The sequence below is a fragment of the Crocuta crocuta genome, unplaced genomic scaffold, assembly GCF_008692635.1.
Source record: "Crocuta crocuta isolate KB4526 unplaced genomic scaffold, BGI_CrCroc_1.0 scaffold179, whole genome shotgun sequence".
Lineage (NCBI taxonomy): Eukaryota > Metazoa > Chordata > Mammalia > Carnivora > Hyaenidae > Crocuta > Crocuta crocuta.
Window position 1 is genome coordinate 11724724 of NW_027551568.1, and position 19296 is coordinate 11744019.

The 19296-nt window shown below is 43.7% G+C and overlaps 1 protein-coding gene and 1 non-coding gene across 2 annotated transcripts in view; both read right to left on the reverse strand.

The window, feature by feature from the left end:
- PROM1 (prominin 1) overlaps positions 1–19296 on the reverse strand; it is a 107925-nt gene that overhangs the window by 16980 nt on the left and 71649 nt on the right. The window contains exons 10-16 of the mRNA XM_077750469.1: positions 17477–17540; positions 14445–14604; positions 11636–11788; positions 6107–6230; positions 4447–4550; positions 2757–2841; positions 320–466 (exon numbers count right to left, since the gene is read on the reverse strand). Coding sequence (XP_077606595.1) covers positions 320–466; positions 2757–2841; positions 4447–4550; positions 6107–6230; positions 11636–11788; positions 14445–14604; positions 17477–17540 — 837 coding nt within the window. The remainder of the gene's footprint in view (positions 1–319; positions 467–2756; positions 2842–4446; positions 4551–6106; positions 6231–11635; positions 11789–14444; positions 14605–17476; positions 17541–19296) is intronic.
- On the reverse strand, positions 14178–14282 carry LOC144220389 (U6 spliceosomal RNA). The gene has a single exon (XR_013331719.1). It is a non-coding gene; the product is annotated as a U6 spliceosomal RNA (small nuclear RNA).

A 19296-nucleotide genomic window follows, 5' to 3' on the forward strand; every position in this document is an offset into this window, starting at 1 on the left:
GGGGGGGGGGGGGGGGGGTGTGGTGGGGAATGGGGAACAGCTGTGTAATGGGAATGGGGGCTTTCCTTTGGCGTGATGAAGACGTTTTGGAGTTGGATAGAAGTGGTAGTTGTGTAATTCTGTGATTATACTACGTGCTAATGAATTGTTCACTTTAAAATAGTTCATTCGTGTTATATAAATTGGGTGTCAACTTAAAAAAAAAACCCACCAAAAATAAAAACAAAACAAAGCCAAAAAAAAGAAAAAAAAAACCCCAAACCCATGGGTATCTGCTGTTATTTTTCCCAAAGGGTCCAGCATGAACTCATGGTCACACCTCAGCCAAGTAGACATTATAATTTATGGTGTCTATTCCCGAAAGGCCGAAATCCATAAGGTTTTTTCTTCCTGCTTCATCCAGCAGAACGATATTGTCAATATTTACTTTCATATTTTGAAAATCATTGCTTATGTTTCCAGCATGCTGCAAGATAAAAAGAAAAGTTATAAATAAGTCCATTCTTCTAGACAGTCACATGCTTTATGCTTTAAAAGAGCAATAAAATGACAAGAGACAAAAAATATAGACATGCATCTGACTGGCATTTCTTCCCAGTAATCTTCTCTTCCCCTTCACCCCTTCTCTGTTTCCCTGGCTCCTTCCTTATGCCCCATGCTAAGCACTAGGTGAGGAGGTCAGATGCAGAGCAAAATAATATTCCACCTCCACCCTCGAAGTCCTCAAGGAAGAGGCAGTGTCATAATAAAGGCACATGAACTGCATCAGGACGCCAGGCACCGGTGACAGTTTTCAAAAGTAGGGGACTGGAGAGGACACCAGAGAGGAAGTGGCTTCCAAATGAGTCCTGACAAATACAGGTGCTGAAAGGGGCCAGGCAGGCTTCATCCCAGGGGAGGGAGGCAGCGCACACTGAGCTTGGGTGGTGGGGACACTTGAGATCATGGGCGGATGACCTGGGGCTGTCCTAAGAGGCAGTCCATAGTTTCAGGCAGCGTGTAGAGCCTGCGTGTCCCTAGTGCTCTGTCTCTGGTCCACAGGGAAAATGAAACATGGCATGATGCCAAATGAGTAGAGGGTATCTGGTTAGGGCTTGGTTACAAAGTAGTGTCTTATTTATGTGTACGTGCAAGGAATGTTTAAGGGGGATAATCAACACGATGGAAAATACAATACATTGCAAAATTTGTATTCAGCTTTTTTCTTTTCATTTCTTCTTTTTATTATATGTAAAGAGAGCATGAGTGGGGGAGAGGGGCAGAGGGAGGGAGAGAGAGAGACAGAGAGAGAGAATATCTTAAGCAGGCTCCACGCCCAGTGCAGAGCCTGACTCCGGGCTCCATTCCATGACCCTGGGATCATGACTTGAGCCAAAATCAAGAGTCAGACACTCACACACTGAACCACACAGGTGCCCCTGTATTCAGCTTTTAAATAAACCTCTTCATATCTGAAAACTCTCAGGCCATGGTGGTTTCATGGTGCCTCTGGAAGCCTTCTGTGATGCCTCAGTGAGCAAGCTCTGGAGTTTGGGGAGCCACCTCTTTCCTTGGTATCCTTGGTATTTGCTTGGAAGCCCAGAAGAAAGAAGGCTCCTTAAGTTTTTTTGTACAAAAAGGCCAGAAGGCCTCCAGGTATGGGGAGGTGGACAGTGTAGGCTGATGGCACCCTAGCCCTGGGCAGATGAATCTCTCTTGCTCCTTCTTTTTCTAGTACACTCTGGAGTGGCCTCTCCTCAATCTTAAGGCTCAAGACGTGGGTGTGGGCTTGGGCAAAGGAGAAGAGGAAGTCATTCCACTCTGTCTGCTTCCATCACTGTGGCCATGCTATCAGTCTTGCTGAAGGCCAGCAGAGCTCAGCAGAGCCCACTTGGAGTCTGGGGGCCACAGCCATGAGACATGAGGGGCCATGACTATGTGAGCCAGAGTTCTGGATGCCTTGTTCCCTCTTCAGGGACCTGGCAGAGAAGCGTGGCCAGTGTTGGAGAGCCAATCTCCCCAGGGTTTGTTCCTCTAGGAGCACTGACACACAGCAAGATAAAATCTCGTGTAGCGTCCACAGCAAGGCCTCTAGAGCATTCTCATAGTCTACTACAGAAACTCATACATCCATAAAGACAACTGGTTGGGAGTGATGAAAATGTTTTGGAATTTGACAGAAGTGAGGGTTGCATGACCTTGTGAATGTACGAAATGTCACTTTAAAATGGTGAATTTGGGGGAGTCTGGGTGGCTCAGTTGGTCAAGCATCCAACTCTTGGTTTTGGCTCAGGACATGAGCTCATGCTCTGTGGGCTCAAGCCCCACATCGGGCTTTGCACTGACAGCGTGGAGCCTTCTTGGGATTCTCTCTCTCGCCCCTCACCCACTACCACTTTACCTCTCTCTCTCTCAACAGAAATAAAGATGAAAAAAAATGGCCAATTTTATCTCATGTGAATTTCATCTCAAAAAAAAATGAAAGGGGGCCCCCTAGGTGGCTCAGTCAGTTGAGCATTTGACTTCAGCTCAGGTCATGATTTCACGGTTTAGTTAATGAATTTAAGGCCCGTGTTAGGCTCTGTGCTGACAGCTCAGAGCCTGGAGCCTGCTTTGGATTCTGTGTCTCTCCCTCTCTCTGCCCTTCCACCACTTATGCTCTCTCTCTCCCTCAAAAATAAACATTAAAAATTTTTTAAAAAGTATTTCTAAGAAAATAAAAGAACTGGATTGACTAAAGAAATATGTCAATTTCATGATTGGTTCCAATTCCTTACCTCCTGAATATTGAGATGTTCACTAATATTGTAGCTGTTCTCTAGTTTAAGTGTGGAATAAATGCCTTTATTTTCTTTGCAATCACTGTGGGTATAAACAGAGAAATCATTATCTAGAAAGGCAGCTGTGGCTGCCTCTGTCCACTGCTAAGGATGGAGAGAAAGGTTCAAGGTTTATCTTTTATCTGAATCTGTGAGCAGAGAAGCAGCTTCTGAGCGCCGACGCATGAGGCAGTCACCAGTGGACCCCCAGCGCCCACCATTCCTGACTTCGTTCCCTACTTCACTAACTGTCCCATCTCTGGAACACGTACAATAAAACTGGGAAATCGTCCTTCTGTCTGTCTCCTTTGTGCTTTTAGAAAAAAGCCATGAGGGGTAACAAGTTCACAAATTGGGAAGAAATCAATTCTCATAAAAAACAAATAGTAAACAGCAATACGTGCTAGAAAGTGGTATGTTGCAAAGCGTATCATGGGCTTTATGGAAAGTTTCAATCCAACCCCTATCGGACCCTCTGCCTCCATATTTTCATGGCTGAGCTTCACTCACTTAACAGATGGTGGGATGTGTATTCTGATGGCAGGATGGAGATAGGGAAGGCGGCCACATATACTCAGACGGTCAGGACGCCTACCTTGACCTCACCTCTTTGTGCTTCTCGAAAGTGTGCAAACTGCCTCCTTGACTGAACTAAGAATGGCAGCCTCATCTGATGCATATCCTTGCTGCTGACACAGCCACTTCCTGGGAGTGCCTCTTCCTTGTCCTGCCGCCTGAGCCCTCTAGCGCTGAGGGATGCCTGGGACAAGCAACTTTCCCACATCCCTAGGAGATGTGGTACTCCTCTCCAGGGAATCCTGAGCAGGCTGGTGTTGTTGAAGCAGTAAGCTTGATACATGAACTGACTGAGGTTAAGACTCTGCAGGAACCAGAGTCACAAAGAGCTGGCAGGCCAGGCCAAGAAGTTTGGCTTTGTCCTTTCAGCCCAGGGATGGTTTAATGGTGCCTAGAAACTCCAACTGATAGATAAGATCTGCCTACAACACGCTGTGGAGAAGGATTCTGGGACTCTCCGGGCTATGAACAAGACCACAGCCGACTACTGATGTCTGCCCCGAGGGCGAGGTGCAATGGGGTGGGCACATGTGCCACTCATTCGCTATCTCTGCTAGAGGCGATGGGGAGCCTTTGAACCCTATTAAACAGAGAGGAAGCGAAACTGCCCAAGATCACCAAGGCCTGCTCCCTTGGCAGAGCCAAGACTGGAGCCCAGGCAGCCTGACCACACAGCCTGGCCCTTCAGCTCCTTCATGATTAGCATGACTGAGATTTGGACCCATTGCTGAGTTCTTGTTATACATGGTATTTGTTTGGGGCAGCGTGATTCCTGTACAAGAGTTTTCGGAAGGTCTTGTTAATGCATCTTAGGGTCACCTTAACCAGTGAGGTCTAGTGCATACTGGACAAAGAGACCTTGAGACATCACCACGTCAAAGTCTAGAAGGCTTTCGAAAGAAGGATTCTTTTTTTGGTCCTATTTCTACTATCTCTTTGCCAAGACTAGAGAACAGCTTAATTCTGAAACTGGGAAGTCTTATCAGGCTTAAAGACACTCTGAAAGCAAAATTCTCATTCTGGATCAACAACATTTTCAGTAGCAAAAAGTGCATAATGCAATTACATATACCTGTAAACCTGTTCAAAAGTGAGATTAATATCCGGTTTGTTAAATACCATGCCAGAGAGATAGTGTTTCCAATTCTCATTTAGTAAATATGGTGTGTCCAAAACCTAGAACAAATTAAAAAAAAACTTTTATTTAAAAAAAAAAGATATTTTACACTAACATACATACATATAATAAAATATGCTGTTAAATATATTTCAGGGATTTTTCAGATCATGGTTTTCATCATTGATTTCCAACTTAAAACCAGAAAATAATAGTATGATTGGAAAAAACTTGACTGACCACTGGGTAACATCAATAAGAATTACTGAAATTGCTATTTTTTTCAGAATACTTTTCTTAGTAAGACAAACATATTAGAAATGGTAGAAGAATAGACTACTTGATTCAGAATAGCTAATAGAAAGCCATAAAGTAGCTGGTTGACCTTTTCACTACTTCTCTCTTGATAAAATGAATTAAAACTTGCATACGCTCTCACTTCACATCATGTATTTAAGATGGTTAATATGTATAATATAATATGTCATATATACATTAAGACGGGCTCATTAGTGCATGACCATGTATGTGCTTGAGGAATGGTTTCAAAATACCCCCTATTTTCAAAGAAGTCTTTTTTGCACTTTAACACAGCATAGGAGATAATAAAGTCTGGCTTGACGTATCACTATTACTTTTCATCAAGAGGCCAAAGGGACAAAATTTGACAAATCGACACTCCCAACTTAATTTTCCTCAACCAGCTAATAAATAGGACACCATGACAACTGGTTGGTTACCTTAGTAGTTACTCACCAGATTTCATGACAGATTTGAGGCAGAAAAAAATATATGCAATAAAACAGGAAAACAGAAATAGATCTTAAAAACCAGCATCGGGAGACAAGCACCGGAAAGCCAGAGTGACAAGACCAGCAGATGGGCCAACACTTCCTCATTCATTAGCTAAGCTGAACAGAGACCAGGTCCCTAGAGTCCACAGGACTTGGTTTCAGAGGAAGAAAGTGAAGCCTGAATTCATTTCCCAATGGCCTCGTCAGATGTCTACCATGGGCAACCTTGGGCCACAAGGCGTGGAATTTTTTGGTGCCTTTCACTTCAAATTTAGGGTCTCAAAACCACTTGTGTGGGCAATGGTCATTTGAGAAACTCTTTAAAGTGTCAGAAACCTCCTGGGGTGCCCCAACTTGGGAATTTTCTCCTCCAGCTTATTACAATCCACACTGATGAAGAGGCCTTAACTCCTGGTGATGATTTCACCTGACATTTGAAAAATAATACCACCATAGGAGGCCTGAGGGGCCTAGCCAGTTAAGGTTAAGCATCGGACTTCAGCTCAGGTCATGATCTCACCATTCCGGAGTTAGAGACCTGCATCAGGCTCTGTGCTGACAGCTCGAAGCCTGGAGCCTGTTTCAGATTCTGTGTCTCCTTTGCTCACTCTGTCCCTCCCCCACATCAAAGATAAATAAAACATTTAAAAAAATTAAAAAAAAAGAAAATACCACCATATTTTTTGCTCTGACAAAGTGAAGGGATCTTAACTTACTGAAGGAAAACCACCAAACTGCTCATCTTTTTGCACCCACAAGATATGGGGAAATCAAAGTTTCCAGTCAAGCCCTTCCATAACAGGCCCCAAAGGCATATGTACCTGGAATAACTTCCTGTTTTGGTAAGGCTCACAGAGCAGTTTTTCCACGTTTGCACCAACGACAAAAGTGAGAACCACGATGGTCATCAATACCCAACAAAACAGGAAGCTCACTCCAGCCCCACTGAAAAAAAAAAAGGAAAAACAGAAGTTAAGAGTTCTAGGGTAAATTATTCAGTATTCGGGGGTCCCGGGTGCTCAGTTGGTAGAGCATATGGCTCTTGATCTCAGGGTCGTGAGTTTGAGCCCCACATTGGGTGTAGAGATTACTTAAAAAAACCCCACAAAAACAAACCAAAACTACACATCCAATATTACCTACCAGTACTTACTAATTCTATGTATGCAGTGTAGGAAATGGACCTAGAGTCTTCACTTGGTACAGGTTAAGTGAGCCGACCGGCTTAGGAGCGGAGACAGACAGCAGTAAGCACTGTGACTCTTCAGTCCCAGGCACATAGTGAAGGACTCCTTCGACTTAGTGTCTGGTCTCCCTGCAGCCCAGCACTGTGGTTCAGACACGGCCTCTGGAGTCACTTGAGTGAACCTACTCTTCCGCAGGGCGCCCAGTGAATGGGGAGGCAGGAGATGTACCACTGGGGGTCTGAAGGGGCCAGCGTGGTTCTGCATCCAGAGGGAGGGCCGCCAGCGGCACGGACACAGCTCAAGAGGCAAGCAGGGGTGCATGAGATGGGGCCTGGCTGGTCCAGAAAGGGGTGGCTGCTGAGGGTCTTGAAGCACAGGAGGAACACAGCCCACTTTCTCTCTGACGGAGCATATTCTAGACAGAGCGTGAGGATGGGATGGACAGATCCCCACGTGGATGGGGCTACCACTGATGAGGCTGTCATCCTGGGGTGGTGGCCTGGTGTGGCTGGAGGTGGTGGCGAGAAGTCAGCTGACAGAAGAGACAGGACATGGGACGTGCTGAAGATGCTGCACGGGAGGAGAGGGCAAGGAGCGGCCTGGGGTGAAGCCAGGGCTTGTCAGCAGAGAAGGGAGACACTGGGTGCTCAGGGAGGGAAGAGAAGGGGAAGAGAAGGAAGGATGGTAGAGGCTGCTGCTGACCTGAGGGAAGGGGCGTGGCCTTGTGCAGGACGTAGGAGGTGAGGAAACAGGCAGCAAGCATCATTATTTTTGAAGCCTGTGAAGGGAAGAAGTGGCATTGGGAGAGGTTTTCTGTTTTCATTTTTAAAGAAAGGAGAGAAAAGAACATGGCTAAGTGTTGAGAAACAAGTCTAGGAGAAGAGAATGAAGACACAGGAGAGGAAAGGGCTCATCCATGACACCTTTGGGCTGTGCGCAGGGATTGAGATTGGGAAGAGGAGGTGGGATGGGCCCAGAAGGGAGGGATCCCTCTCTCTGCACTTGACCATGCACGTGCGTGAATGCAGGTGCACTGGAGTTTTGGTGATGGGAAATTGTATGATGGCTTTTATTTCCTTTGTGAAGAAGGAGTAAAGCCAGCTGCTAAAGAGGGAGGTATAAGGAGCATGGATGGATCAGTGTGGAAAAAGCCATTGCTAAGCAGAGGAAGAAGGGAAGGAAGCAAGGAAGGGAGGGAGGGAGGGAGGGAGGGAAGAAGGGAGGTGGAGAGGTGAGGAAGAAACTTGCAGGACTGTGAAGGATCCATGTGAGGTGGGGGTCATAATTTTGTAGGGATACCAATGTGCCCCATTGCATGACTTCTGTCTAGAGTGCGCAGTTACTCTGGTGTAGACACAGACAGAGCAAACTCTTGAATCAATCTAGGCGGAATGGCCAGATCATCACTGATGATTATACCGTCAGTGGTGGAAACAGGAAGGATGCTCAGAAGTGTGTACTCAGCTGATATACTTAGTAACAACAGCATCCCTTACCGAAGGGCATGATTCTGCCCAGTGGACACCCTTAAGGAATAGTTACAGATATTTGTCTGGTTTGGCTGAAATAAATAGCAAGGTGTTCCCACTGGAGTGGCCTCTATCACCCTGAACTTCTCTGACCTAACAGGTTTTTGAGCATAAAGAAGGGGAACATGTGGGAAGTATATGCTAGTCACCATGGTCTGAGCTATGTGCATGAGCATGTATGTATATTAGAATTATAACAAAGTTCAAAACCTTTGACAGAACACTTCAAAACAACACCGCTAATCTAAAGAGCTTATTTCCCCCCTTTATTTCTTAAATATGCCTATATCTAGATAAGGAACACAGCACTCCCAATGGCCTGTTTTTGTAAGGTCACTCAGATAAGAATGGCTAATGTGTGTTGAAAGTGTCGTAGGGAAGGAAAAGGAGAGAAGAAGTAAAATAAGAACAAGAAAGAGAACACAGAACAAAGACCATACGGGGTCAGCCGAAGTGAACATATTTATTGTCTGGATCTTCACAGAAACGTGTGCTGACTCCTGATCTACACAGCTGTGAGAATGATACACGCATAGTCTTGTAAACCCTTGTTGAACATCTCAGGGACTTGGGTCAACAATCCAGGGGAGCCAACCTAGTTACATTTCACCGGCTGCAGGAATGTCCCACTCCTTGGTGGCTGACGTTTGTGTCATTTCCAGTGCCTCCCTATTATAACTAATGCTGCAAAAACATTTCTCTGCCTGTGATACTTTGTCCATAGTTGGGTCCTACTTCCTTGAAACTGATCCCCTAAAATGGAATGACTTGGCCAAGGAGAGTATTATCTCTTTATGGCCCCTGCTACAGCCCGACAAAATGCTTTCTGAAATATCTGTAACCACTGAACGGCCACCAGTCATGTAACAGCTCCCGTTTTGTGACCACATGGCTACACTGAGTATTAGCCTTTCTTCAAAGCTCTGGATAATTTGAGCATGGTTTGCAAGAACCAAAACTGGAAACTTCACAGTGGGCTTCAGTATAAGAGACTGTTTTCTTGTTGCCTAATTAGGTGTCCTTACCTCCGGGGAAACCTACGTGCCCCTGAGACAGATGTACATTCCTTGCTGTATCCTCTTTGGCCCCTAAAATGCTCCCTGGACCCTCAGAAGAAACAGGATCAGAGCAGGGCCAGGGACCTCTGGCCTTCCTCCCCCCAGACCTCTTTGCTAGGATCCCCCTGGGAGATAAGGATTCTTGCTTGCCTTTTGAAGAGACCATGCTCTTCAACATCAACATCAACGGATGGTGTTACTGTTTTTAAGAGCAGGTGGTGTTGTGGTTGCAGCTGAACAAAATATACTTTCTTGTTTCGACAAGCAAACAAACCGTTTTTGAGAAGGTATATTCTTCTAATTAGTTTGACTAGACTGATTACACTTGCATCATTTTTTCCCCTTTACAACTATCAAGTTGTTTACCAGATGTCTCAAGAGATGGAAGATCCTGCCAAGCACGAATTCCATGCTGAGCCATGAGTGCCAACAATACAGAGCCCACAGCCACCAGCTTTTTTCCTGCTGGGTGATAAATCCCCTTGCTCCCAAGCCACAGGCTTCCACGTGACTTTGTCTCTTTAGAGATTCCTTCCTCTGCAGAAGTGAGAATTATATCCAAACTGAAGCAATTTTAGTCTCCATCAAATTGCTTATGACTCCCCTGTTTCCTTTTTCTTTGAAATGGGATATCACATATTTTGGTTTTATCCCTTAAAAATGTGCAAATAGAATTGTATGACAAATGAATCTTTCCAGAACAATGTATGCCCTCCCATCAAGCAGTTACAAAGATGTGATATATGGATCCGCTGTCCAAACACTGACAAAACAGCCAGTCCCAGGATTAGTAAATTCTGAACATTTAACTCATTTTCCATCTGTAGCTGGGGACATTTAAACTAAAAGGCGGGGCAATATACTCTTCCTTGCTGCATTAATTTCTTATGTGTGAGCAAATAGGCTTTTCCATGCACTGAGTTCTGTTCCACTTTGTCCAAATCTGGCAGACTCCCATGTTGTTAGAGTTTTAAAACTATTAAATTATTGTAAAATTCCTGGGCCTGCATTCATGTTAATAGAGGGTTGTTGTGCTATCCTGGAGCTGAAAGCTTTGAGGGCAAATACAAGAATTCATCAGACTTATGAGCTCTTACCATCATTAGAGCTCATAAGTCTGATGAATTACTGTAGTGACCCAATGTTTGAAAAAGCATGTTAATGCATGACACTGGCTTGCCAGCTTCTCCCAGCCTGGTACTAGTGACATAAGCAATGACAGCCGGCTGAGGTTTTGATTTTCCATGGCTCCAAGGACTTGTTCCAAATCTTTACCTTCCTCTCTGGCCCCATCACGCTCCCTGCTGCTGATTCTTGATGTACTTATTGGAAAAGAAAATATCAGCTTGGAACCCACACAGCTTCCTCTCCGGGGAGCATGCAAAGCTTTAACTTCGGCCTCCAAGATGACATTTCTGGCTCCATCTGCAGTCACACCCAGATCACGCCCTGTGTGTGTTGTCACCCCCTAGTGAAGGTTTTTTCTTTTTTACATTTATTTGTTTAAAAAAATATGAACTGGGATCTGAATACCTTTGAAGCAGGGACAATTGCTCCGGTGTATGGCAGGCTCACCACTGTCTGGCGCCCCACACCTGCTCTAATCACTAACTGAGGCCACGTGTCTAAATCCTAAAGGTGCTGAATCAGCAATCTCTTTTCTTTTATTCTTTCTTTTCTTAAAGAAAGTTTATTTATTTATTTATTTATTTAACTTTTACATGGTCGACTCTTAAAAAATTTATTTTTACTCTTTGTTTCTTTTTGAGAGAGAGAAAGTCAGAATTCGAGCAGGAAAGGAACAGAGAGAGAGGAAGACACAGAATTCCAAGCAGGTTCCAGGCTCTGAGCTGTCAGCACAGAGCCTAACGTAGGGCTCAAACTCATGAACCATGAGATCATGACCTGAGCCAAAGTCAGATGCTTAACCGACTGAGCCCACCAGGTACTCCTTAAAGTTTATTTACTTATTTTAAGAGAGAGAGAGTGTGAGTGGGGGAGGGACAGAGAGAGAGAAAGAAAGAGAGAGAGAGATCTCAAGCAAGCTCTGCAAGCAGAGCTTGAACTCACGAACTATGAGATCATGACTTGGGCAGAAACCAAGAGTTGGACGCTTAACTGACTGAGCCACCCAGGTACCCTGGCAATCTCTTTTCTAAATCAGATTTCCAGAGTTTCAAAGCCAACAAGCTAACGAAACTGGTGACCACAGAGAACAGTGCCTGACATCAGGCCAATCCTCAGCAAATTTCTGGTGAATAAAAGATGGATGGATGGATGGAGAGAGAGAGAGAAAATACAATGGGAACCAAGAATGCATGCTTAGAAATAATTTAGCTACAGAGGACCCCACCATATATTGTGTTTAAGCTTGTCTATCAAAGTGCAAACAATTTAGAATCTTCTTTTACTTTTTTACGCTTGGTGGAATTTCCCAAACCAACATTAGTGCAATCACACCAAGGTGCCTCTTCCATCTCTACCCAGGACGTGTAGCCCAGAGACCACCAGATTTGTGTCGTCAGTCATCCACTTCATTTCCACCCCCCACGTGGCAAGGAAGAGCAAACACTCACACCATGAGGAAGATGCCTCCAGTGTTTGAGACACAGCCTCGTCTGGTCGGGGTGGCATTCCGGTCATAGCCACACGTGCCGCACAACAAGCCCAGGTAATAAAAAATCACGATGAGTGTTAGCAAACAGCAGACAACCAGGCCACCCAGCCACCTGGTGAAGCAAGCACAGTGTTATTATACATAAAAGAAATGACCTCACAATAACACAAAAGCTATTGGACTGGGCATGGAGCAGGTAAGTAATACGTGGCAATCAAATATCTGATTCCCCCACTGATTCTTCAGAGGGTGACACTGTAGTGAAAAGATCACTTCCTACCCCAAGTCCTCCAGCCCAGCCAGCAGGAAACCTTAATTTTAATCTTGGTTTTGAAGAGATCTGTCTCTCTCACTGGTCAGGTGACTATTGCTTCCTTCCCTGCTTCATATCTGTGGGGGTCCTAAGCAGGGCTTGGTCCACTTCTCCAAAGCTACTGATAATAATTCCCGTTTAAGACTTGCTAAGTTCTGTCAAGGTTCCCGCTGCTGCGAGTGCTTATTATAACGATGATGATGGCATGTGGACAGGTCATGATTCAACAACAGGTAAAGAAATACCAGGCTCTTTTCCTCGGTCCTTCTCTAAAATGCTCTGGGGGCGCCTGGGTGGCTCAGTTGGTTAAGCATCCGACTTCAGCTCAGGTCATGGTCTCATGGTTCATGGGTTTGAGCCCCGTTTTTGGGCTCTGTGCTGACAGCTCAGAGCCTGGAGCCTGCTTCTGATTCTATGTCTCCCTCTTTCTCTGCCCCTCCCCTGCTTGTGCTCTGTCTCTCTCTGTCTCAAAAATAAATAAAACATTAAAAAAAAATTAAATTTACAATACTCTGTGGTTGCGGGAATATTTGGGAGGGGACCTCACGTTCTTTGCTGAACCAGAAACTCTACACAGGGAGTGCACTGAATATCTTAGAATTTATGAGCATCCTAAATCAAGTGCCTGCAGAATGCAAATCTCAATTTCGTAATGGTCCTGTGAGACATTTTAGGATAATGGAGCCTCAATTAGGTCTTACTGGCATTCCCGGAAGGTACAACAACCTTTTCCAGCAGCCGAGGAGCATTCAAGGGTAGAAATGCTGCCCAACCATTAAAACACCAAAAAATAAAGAATTTACTTCTGCGACAATAGCTCCCTCTGAAGCTTTTCATTAAATTAAGCGCAATCTCGCTAATTGTACGGCCACCTACCCCCATTCTGTGGTATTTTGTTCCAGATACTGGGGACACCAAACTAAACAAGCCATGGAAACTGGCCTCAGAAATCTTCTGCAGTGAATGCATGCTTTAACTGCTTAGTTAGATTGCCTTTAAAAGGAAGCTTCTAGTCTCAGGGCAATGGGAGCAGATGTGCAGACAGATAATTGTATCATTCTTTCCGTTGGTGAAACTCTAACCTCTTAAAAGATTGGGAATTCATTGAGAAAGGGTCTGTTTTTTTTTTTAAGTTCATTTATTTATTTTTGAGAGAGACAGAGATAGCATGAGTGGGGGAGGGGCAGAGAGAGGGAGAGAGAGAATCCCAAGCAGGGCCTGACGTGGAGCTCGAACTTACAAAACCATGAGATCATGACTTGAGCCGAAACCAAGAGTTGGATCCTTAACAGACTGAGCCACTTGCGTGCCCCAGAGAAAAGGTCTGTCTTATGTTTGCCCTGATACCTGCTGGGGTGACCTAGCCACACTGTAGGAAAATGGCTTACTGATTACAGGACAATAATTAGGAGCATAGTCAGATGGGGGTTGAAAACCCATCTCTGCCACACTGTTGTTGGCCTTGTGTAGGTCATTCTACTCCTCTGAGCCTCAATTTCCTTGTCTATGAAACAAGATTACAAATAGAACACAACCCTGGATATTTGTTTTGTTTTGTTTTTGTTTTTTAGTATTAAATGAGAAGTCACATGTACAGCACTTTGGAAGTCACACTGTAACTAGCTGAAATTCTAGCAGTTATTATTTTATTCTTTGTTATTATTTTATTATTTATCTTGGGTTCTTGCATAATAAATAACCAAGCAGGAAGGGAAGTCTCTAGAATTTCCATGAGTTGAGACAGTAAACGATTCCAAAAGTGGCAGTTTGTGGGGCTGAGCCTTTCAGAGAGGAGAGCACATCTTCTATCTCACATGGTTCTCGAAGTAACTCAGGTCTGCAAGTCTATTGCTCCTTGAGATGTCCAACTATCGTCTCGAGGGCCCAGACTCCACCACTAACATTGTCTAACGGGGCAATCAGCGGCTGGGGTCTACAGCTGGTTACCTAAGCTCTCCAGCAATTTACTCTTTTCAAGGATGTTTTTCTGTAAGAACCAACCTCTATGTGTTATTTTATAAGCCAATGAAAAGAAGAACATTTTCCAAATGTGCTCCTTAATTAGGTTTTAAAATCCTTTTCTATGTGTTAGATAATTATAACTAAGATTATAGAAGGCATTAATAATATAAAATTTGCAAATTATTGATCACTCAGCTCAAGAACTTACAGTCTTTAATTTTTAAAAAAAAATACATAATACTCCATGAATTTTGCATGTCATCCTTGTACAGAAATGCTAATCTTCCCTATCTACTTCCAATTTTAGTATATGTGCTGCCAGAGTGAGCACTCCAACTTTTTAAATAAACACAAACTAGGGTTAACACATATGCGGTTACGGCTTCTTTGTGCAATTTTCTCTCACAAGATGGTCCTGCTTATAATGTCAGATTTCTACCCTGTTCTAGAGCAAGGTTCACTTCTAGTTTGCGAGCTCAAGGGGGGCACTCACCTGTATGAATCATACTCTTCCAACATGGGTAAATTGCGGTGGATGTAAGTTTCAGTGTCATTAATGTAACCCATGAAATTTGACAGCTGCTCCTGAATAGGAATCTGTTCGCCTATATTTTCAATATCTGAGCCAATGGAATTCAAGGTACTTTTGACATCTGAAAACAAACATACCCAGGTTATGGATTTTGAAACGTAGGGGGAACAGATTTTGTGGTTTGGAGCCAAAATGAAAAGCTTCAACCACGTTTAGTTTTCCCCATGTCATGTATGTGGTTAAAACATGAAAAGGTTCTGCAACAAGCATGAATGTAGCCAAGACCATCAAAAAGCAATTACTCAACAAAACAGCAAGCTATGAGCGCTGACTTTAATGATATGGTGCTGAAGTCAAGCCAGAGTTTTCTTCTGTTACTCACTTCACTAAAAAAATAAAATGAATCTGGTGATTAAAACCTACGGTGTGCCTACCATGGGCCACACACTTTTATAAATGTTAACTCATTTATTCCACCGAGGCAGATATTCTTATTCCCATTTTACCAACAGTGACCCAGAGGCCCACAGAGGTTAAATTACTTGCCCATAGGTCTTTTTTTTTTCTTCCAGAAAGCACTAGAAATGAAATTTAACCTTGGGTTAATTTAATTCCAAAGCTTCTGTTCCATGATTTTGGAAAAAAAATAATTTAATAAGAAATAGCATTCAGGAGAACACAGCCATTCACCAGGACCAATTTTTTGAACGGTGACCCCAAGGGATATTTTTCTTAAAATTTTCTACGACTCGTACAAATTGAGACTTGTTAAAGGATGTCTGTGTCTCTCATATGCAGAAACCCAGTGGTCAAAGGGTTTCTATTAATATCCATCCTAAACTTTCAGAGAGAAAATAAGTTCCAATTTTTGGAAAGTGTCTGTCCATTGTGACCGGTCCTGGGATCAAAGATACTCAGTACACAGGCGTCACTTCATTTAATGCTCACAAAGGTCTGAAGTAGGCATTGTCTCGACATGTGATTCTCAACATGGATGTACTAAGAACATGCTAATCAGTTAAATATCCACTGGTCCTGGAAGGGAGATAAACCTCTTTAGAGCAGCAAAGACAAGGTCAGCTGTTCTCACAGTGTGATCCCAGGGCTCCTGATAAACTTTGGGTACATGGTAGCATGGACCATGATGGAATTACAGAAAAGGGTGGGAATCTTTTTCAAAGTGTGCTGTTCACACAGATGTGTTCAGACAGAGCTACGGAGGAGGCAGTTATCCACAGTGGCTCAATTCTCCTCCAAATGGATTGTGTGCCCAAAGGCCCCAGGATCCTGAACAAGGTGGCTCGGTGGGTCTCGTGCTTAACTCTGGGATCTCTGGGAGTTTGTAGAGATGTGGTATGCAGACTCCTCCTCACCTGTGAACACTTCCCGAAACTCAGAATGGGGTTCCTTCTGCTTCTTAGGCTGTCCTGCCCTCCCACACAACATGGCTCCTTGGCTTTGCCAGCTTGCGTGACCTCTGTACATGGCTGATGTCCTCTCTCACCAAATACTTCCCTCGGACCTCAGTTTCGATGTTGGTTCCTTCAGCAAGCCTTCTGCTACCCTCTCCCACCTCATATCCCTTGCATGTATCCTGTCTTGTTACCAGAGAGTGATAACTGGCATCTGTATACATGCCCCGCTGAATGGTAGGCGGGGGTCATGCTTTATTCATCTCCCATCCTTAGAGCCCAGTAGAGCCTGGCACACAGTAGGCACTCAAAATAAGTGAGCAGGGTGGGACCGGATGATCAAAACATGGGAGCTAAGGGTTTTATTGGTTTTGGAAGGGCATGAATCTAAATCAATTAATATTCAGGCTAACGGAGCGATATTCTCCCAGACCCGGGAAAACTCTGGCTTGTGTTTAGGCAATGACACCATGTGCGATGGGCCTCGCTCACGCATACTGCACACCTCGCTTTGCCAGACTTACAGGGGAGGGCTGCATGTATTGGCAGAAGAGGTCCAGAAAGGGAGAACAAAAAAAGTAAACACAGAAATTAGTAAGCAGGTGGCTATTAGATGTACAGCATGTGTTAGCTTTCAGACGCTAGCACAGGAAAGCGTGAACTTTGTCTTTAGTATCTTCATAGTTTCAGGTAGAATCTTAGATTAAACAAAAAGGAACCCACAAAACATCTAAGGCTTTATGTAATAGGATAAAATACTTTTTACCCAAAGTCTTAGTGGGTTGAAAGAACACTATTAGTGAAAAAAAAGTCAAGTACTTCTAACACAACATTTTAAAATTGCTTGCTCAACAGGTAAAAAGTAGCACAGAGAAGGTGATTTAAAAGAAGAGCTTACATAGCTTCAGAGATTTCTTCTTTAAGCGAAGAACCCATGTTTATTGCCATTGCTGCCCTATTAACTATTTATACTGCACTGTTTTTCTGTAGCTTCACCCCAAATACCATAACCTGAATACAATGTACTTCAATCATTTAAGACTAGCAGAATTCTCTCAATATCAGTTGTCTTTCCAAAATCTTAAGCACCCTTAAAAGCCTAAAATACATTTACAGCAGCATCAGAAGGCAGATGAACATCTTCCTAAAGAGACAAAATGAATCCTTACACACAGAATTCTGAAAAAAAAAATCAATTTTATGTTCTTTTAGAACATATAATAATCTACAGTTTTTCCCTAGTGAAACCAGTCAAAATGTGACTTTCCAAACTATGGCTGTCTTCAGCTCTGACAGTTCACTATGAGGGCTCACCATTACAGTGTGGTCCTCAACCTTGCAGCCTCTGGCCAGCAGGACCATGTTAATCAACATTCGGTAGGATTATCATTTCTTAAGATCAAAATCACTGTGTGAAGGTGGCACAATTAAAAAGCTCTGATTCTCATTTAATTTTCAAGATCAGTGAGAGAGTTTTTTTAAGAGGGAAAATCAATACAGTTCTTAACAATACATTTTTTTGTCCTAATCATCCAATGTTTAACAAAGAGAGAAACAATAGAACATCAAACCCTGACTCACCTGATATGATGTCTGTGGTTTGATTTTGCACCATTTCAGGAATATCATTGAAGGATTTATAGCCCTAAAAAATAGTTCAAAGCAGATTGATGTACCAGTGAATAGAAGGGCAGTTAATAAGTCCTCATTTTCTAGCTTAGCATGGAGTGGAGAAGCAATGTGAAAATGCAACAGTCATCTTAAGGTGGAAATGATCACTATATGGTCATTAAAAGACTACAAAAACATTCCCTTTTAAGGAAGATTTTCTTTGGGGTGCCTGGATGGCTCAATCGGTAAAGCGTCTGACTTTGCCTCAGATCATGATCTCACGGTTCGTGGGTTCGAGCCCTGCGTCGGCCTCTGTGCTGACAGCTAGCTCAGAGCCTGGAGCCTCTTTTGGATTCTGTGTCTCCCTCTCTCTGTGACCCTCCCCTGCTCACTCTGTTTCTCTGTCTCTCTCTCTCAGAAATAAATTTAAAAAAAATTTAAAAAGTTAAAAAATAAGGTTTTCTTTAAATTGTATCCATTGAAGGTCCTGTTAAAATTGTTTTACTTAAAAAAATTTTTTTAGTGTTTATTTTTGAGAGAGAGGTAAGAGCATGGGTGGGGAAAGGGCAAAGAGAGAGGGGGACGTAGACTCTGAAGCAGGCTCCAGGCTCCGAGCTGTCAGCACAGACCCCGATGCGGGACTAGAACTCACCAACCATGAGATCATGACCTGAGCTGAAGCTGGATGCCCAACCAACTGAGTCAGCTAGAAACCACAAAAGTTTTTTTACTTTTAAGCTTTTAACTTATCTACACTTGCGTTTCTCGATCGGGGGCAATTTTGTCCTCCAGGGGAGTTCTGGCAATGTTTGGGGGCATTCTGGTTATCACAGCTGCAGCATTGTGGGAGCAGGGTCCCCTACAATGGGGCACAGGACAGCCCCCGTGACAGAAAATTATCCAGCCCAAGTGTCAACAGTGCTGAGGTTAAGAAACCCTGATCTGTACAGTGTACCACATGCAGATGTAAAGTGCATTATACCAAAACTGGAATTATTCCAAAACCGGAATTGCAAATATGAAGCAAAACTACAGATCTCATCTTACAGAAAACAATTGTGCCCCAAAACACAGCTTACAGAGAATATGAATTGTAGTGAGGCTCCAGTGAAAACAAAAACAGCCACCCCAAGCTCTGTCATTTTGGGGCTAAATCTGTGACGGAGAGATGTCATTACTTCCATCCAAGTAGCTTAACTAAATATACAGCTTTTCCTCTGGAAGAGGTTTAATTTGTGTTTCTTAACTGTCTGCTGGTGTATTTAGCCAACTGCTAGGGAATACGGTATTGACTGAAACTTCTTATGGACTGAATGTCTGTGTCCACCTCCCCCCACCCCCAACATTGTATGTTGACTGAAATCCTAACCCTTAACATGAGTAATGGTATTAGGAGGTAGGGCTTTGGGGAGGTGATTCAATCATGAGGGTAAAGCCCCATGGATGGGATTAGTGCCTTTATAAAAGCAACCTCAGACAGCTGTCTCCACCAAGTGAAGATACAATGAGAAAACAGCCGTCTGCAACCTGTAAGATCTCTCGTCAGAAGCCGATCATGCTGGCACCCTGACTTTGGACATCCAGCTGCCAGGACTGTGAGAAATAACTTTTATTTTAGAAAACACCCAGCTTATGATATTCTCCTACAGCAGTCCACTGTAAGTTACGGACTTTGTAAGATTTATGGTGCCGGCAAGTTTCCAGTTTAACCTAGAAACATCGATGCCATAAGAACATCCACCACTTCCGTTTCCTCAACAGTGACTAAGCTCAGGGTCTGTTTGGATTAC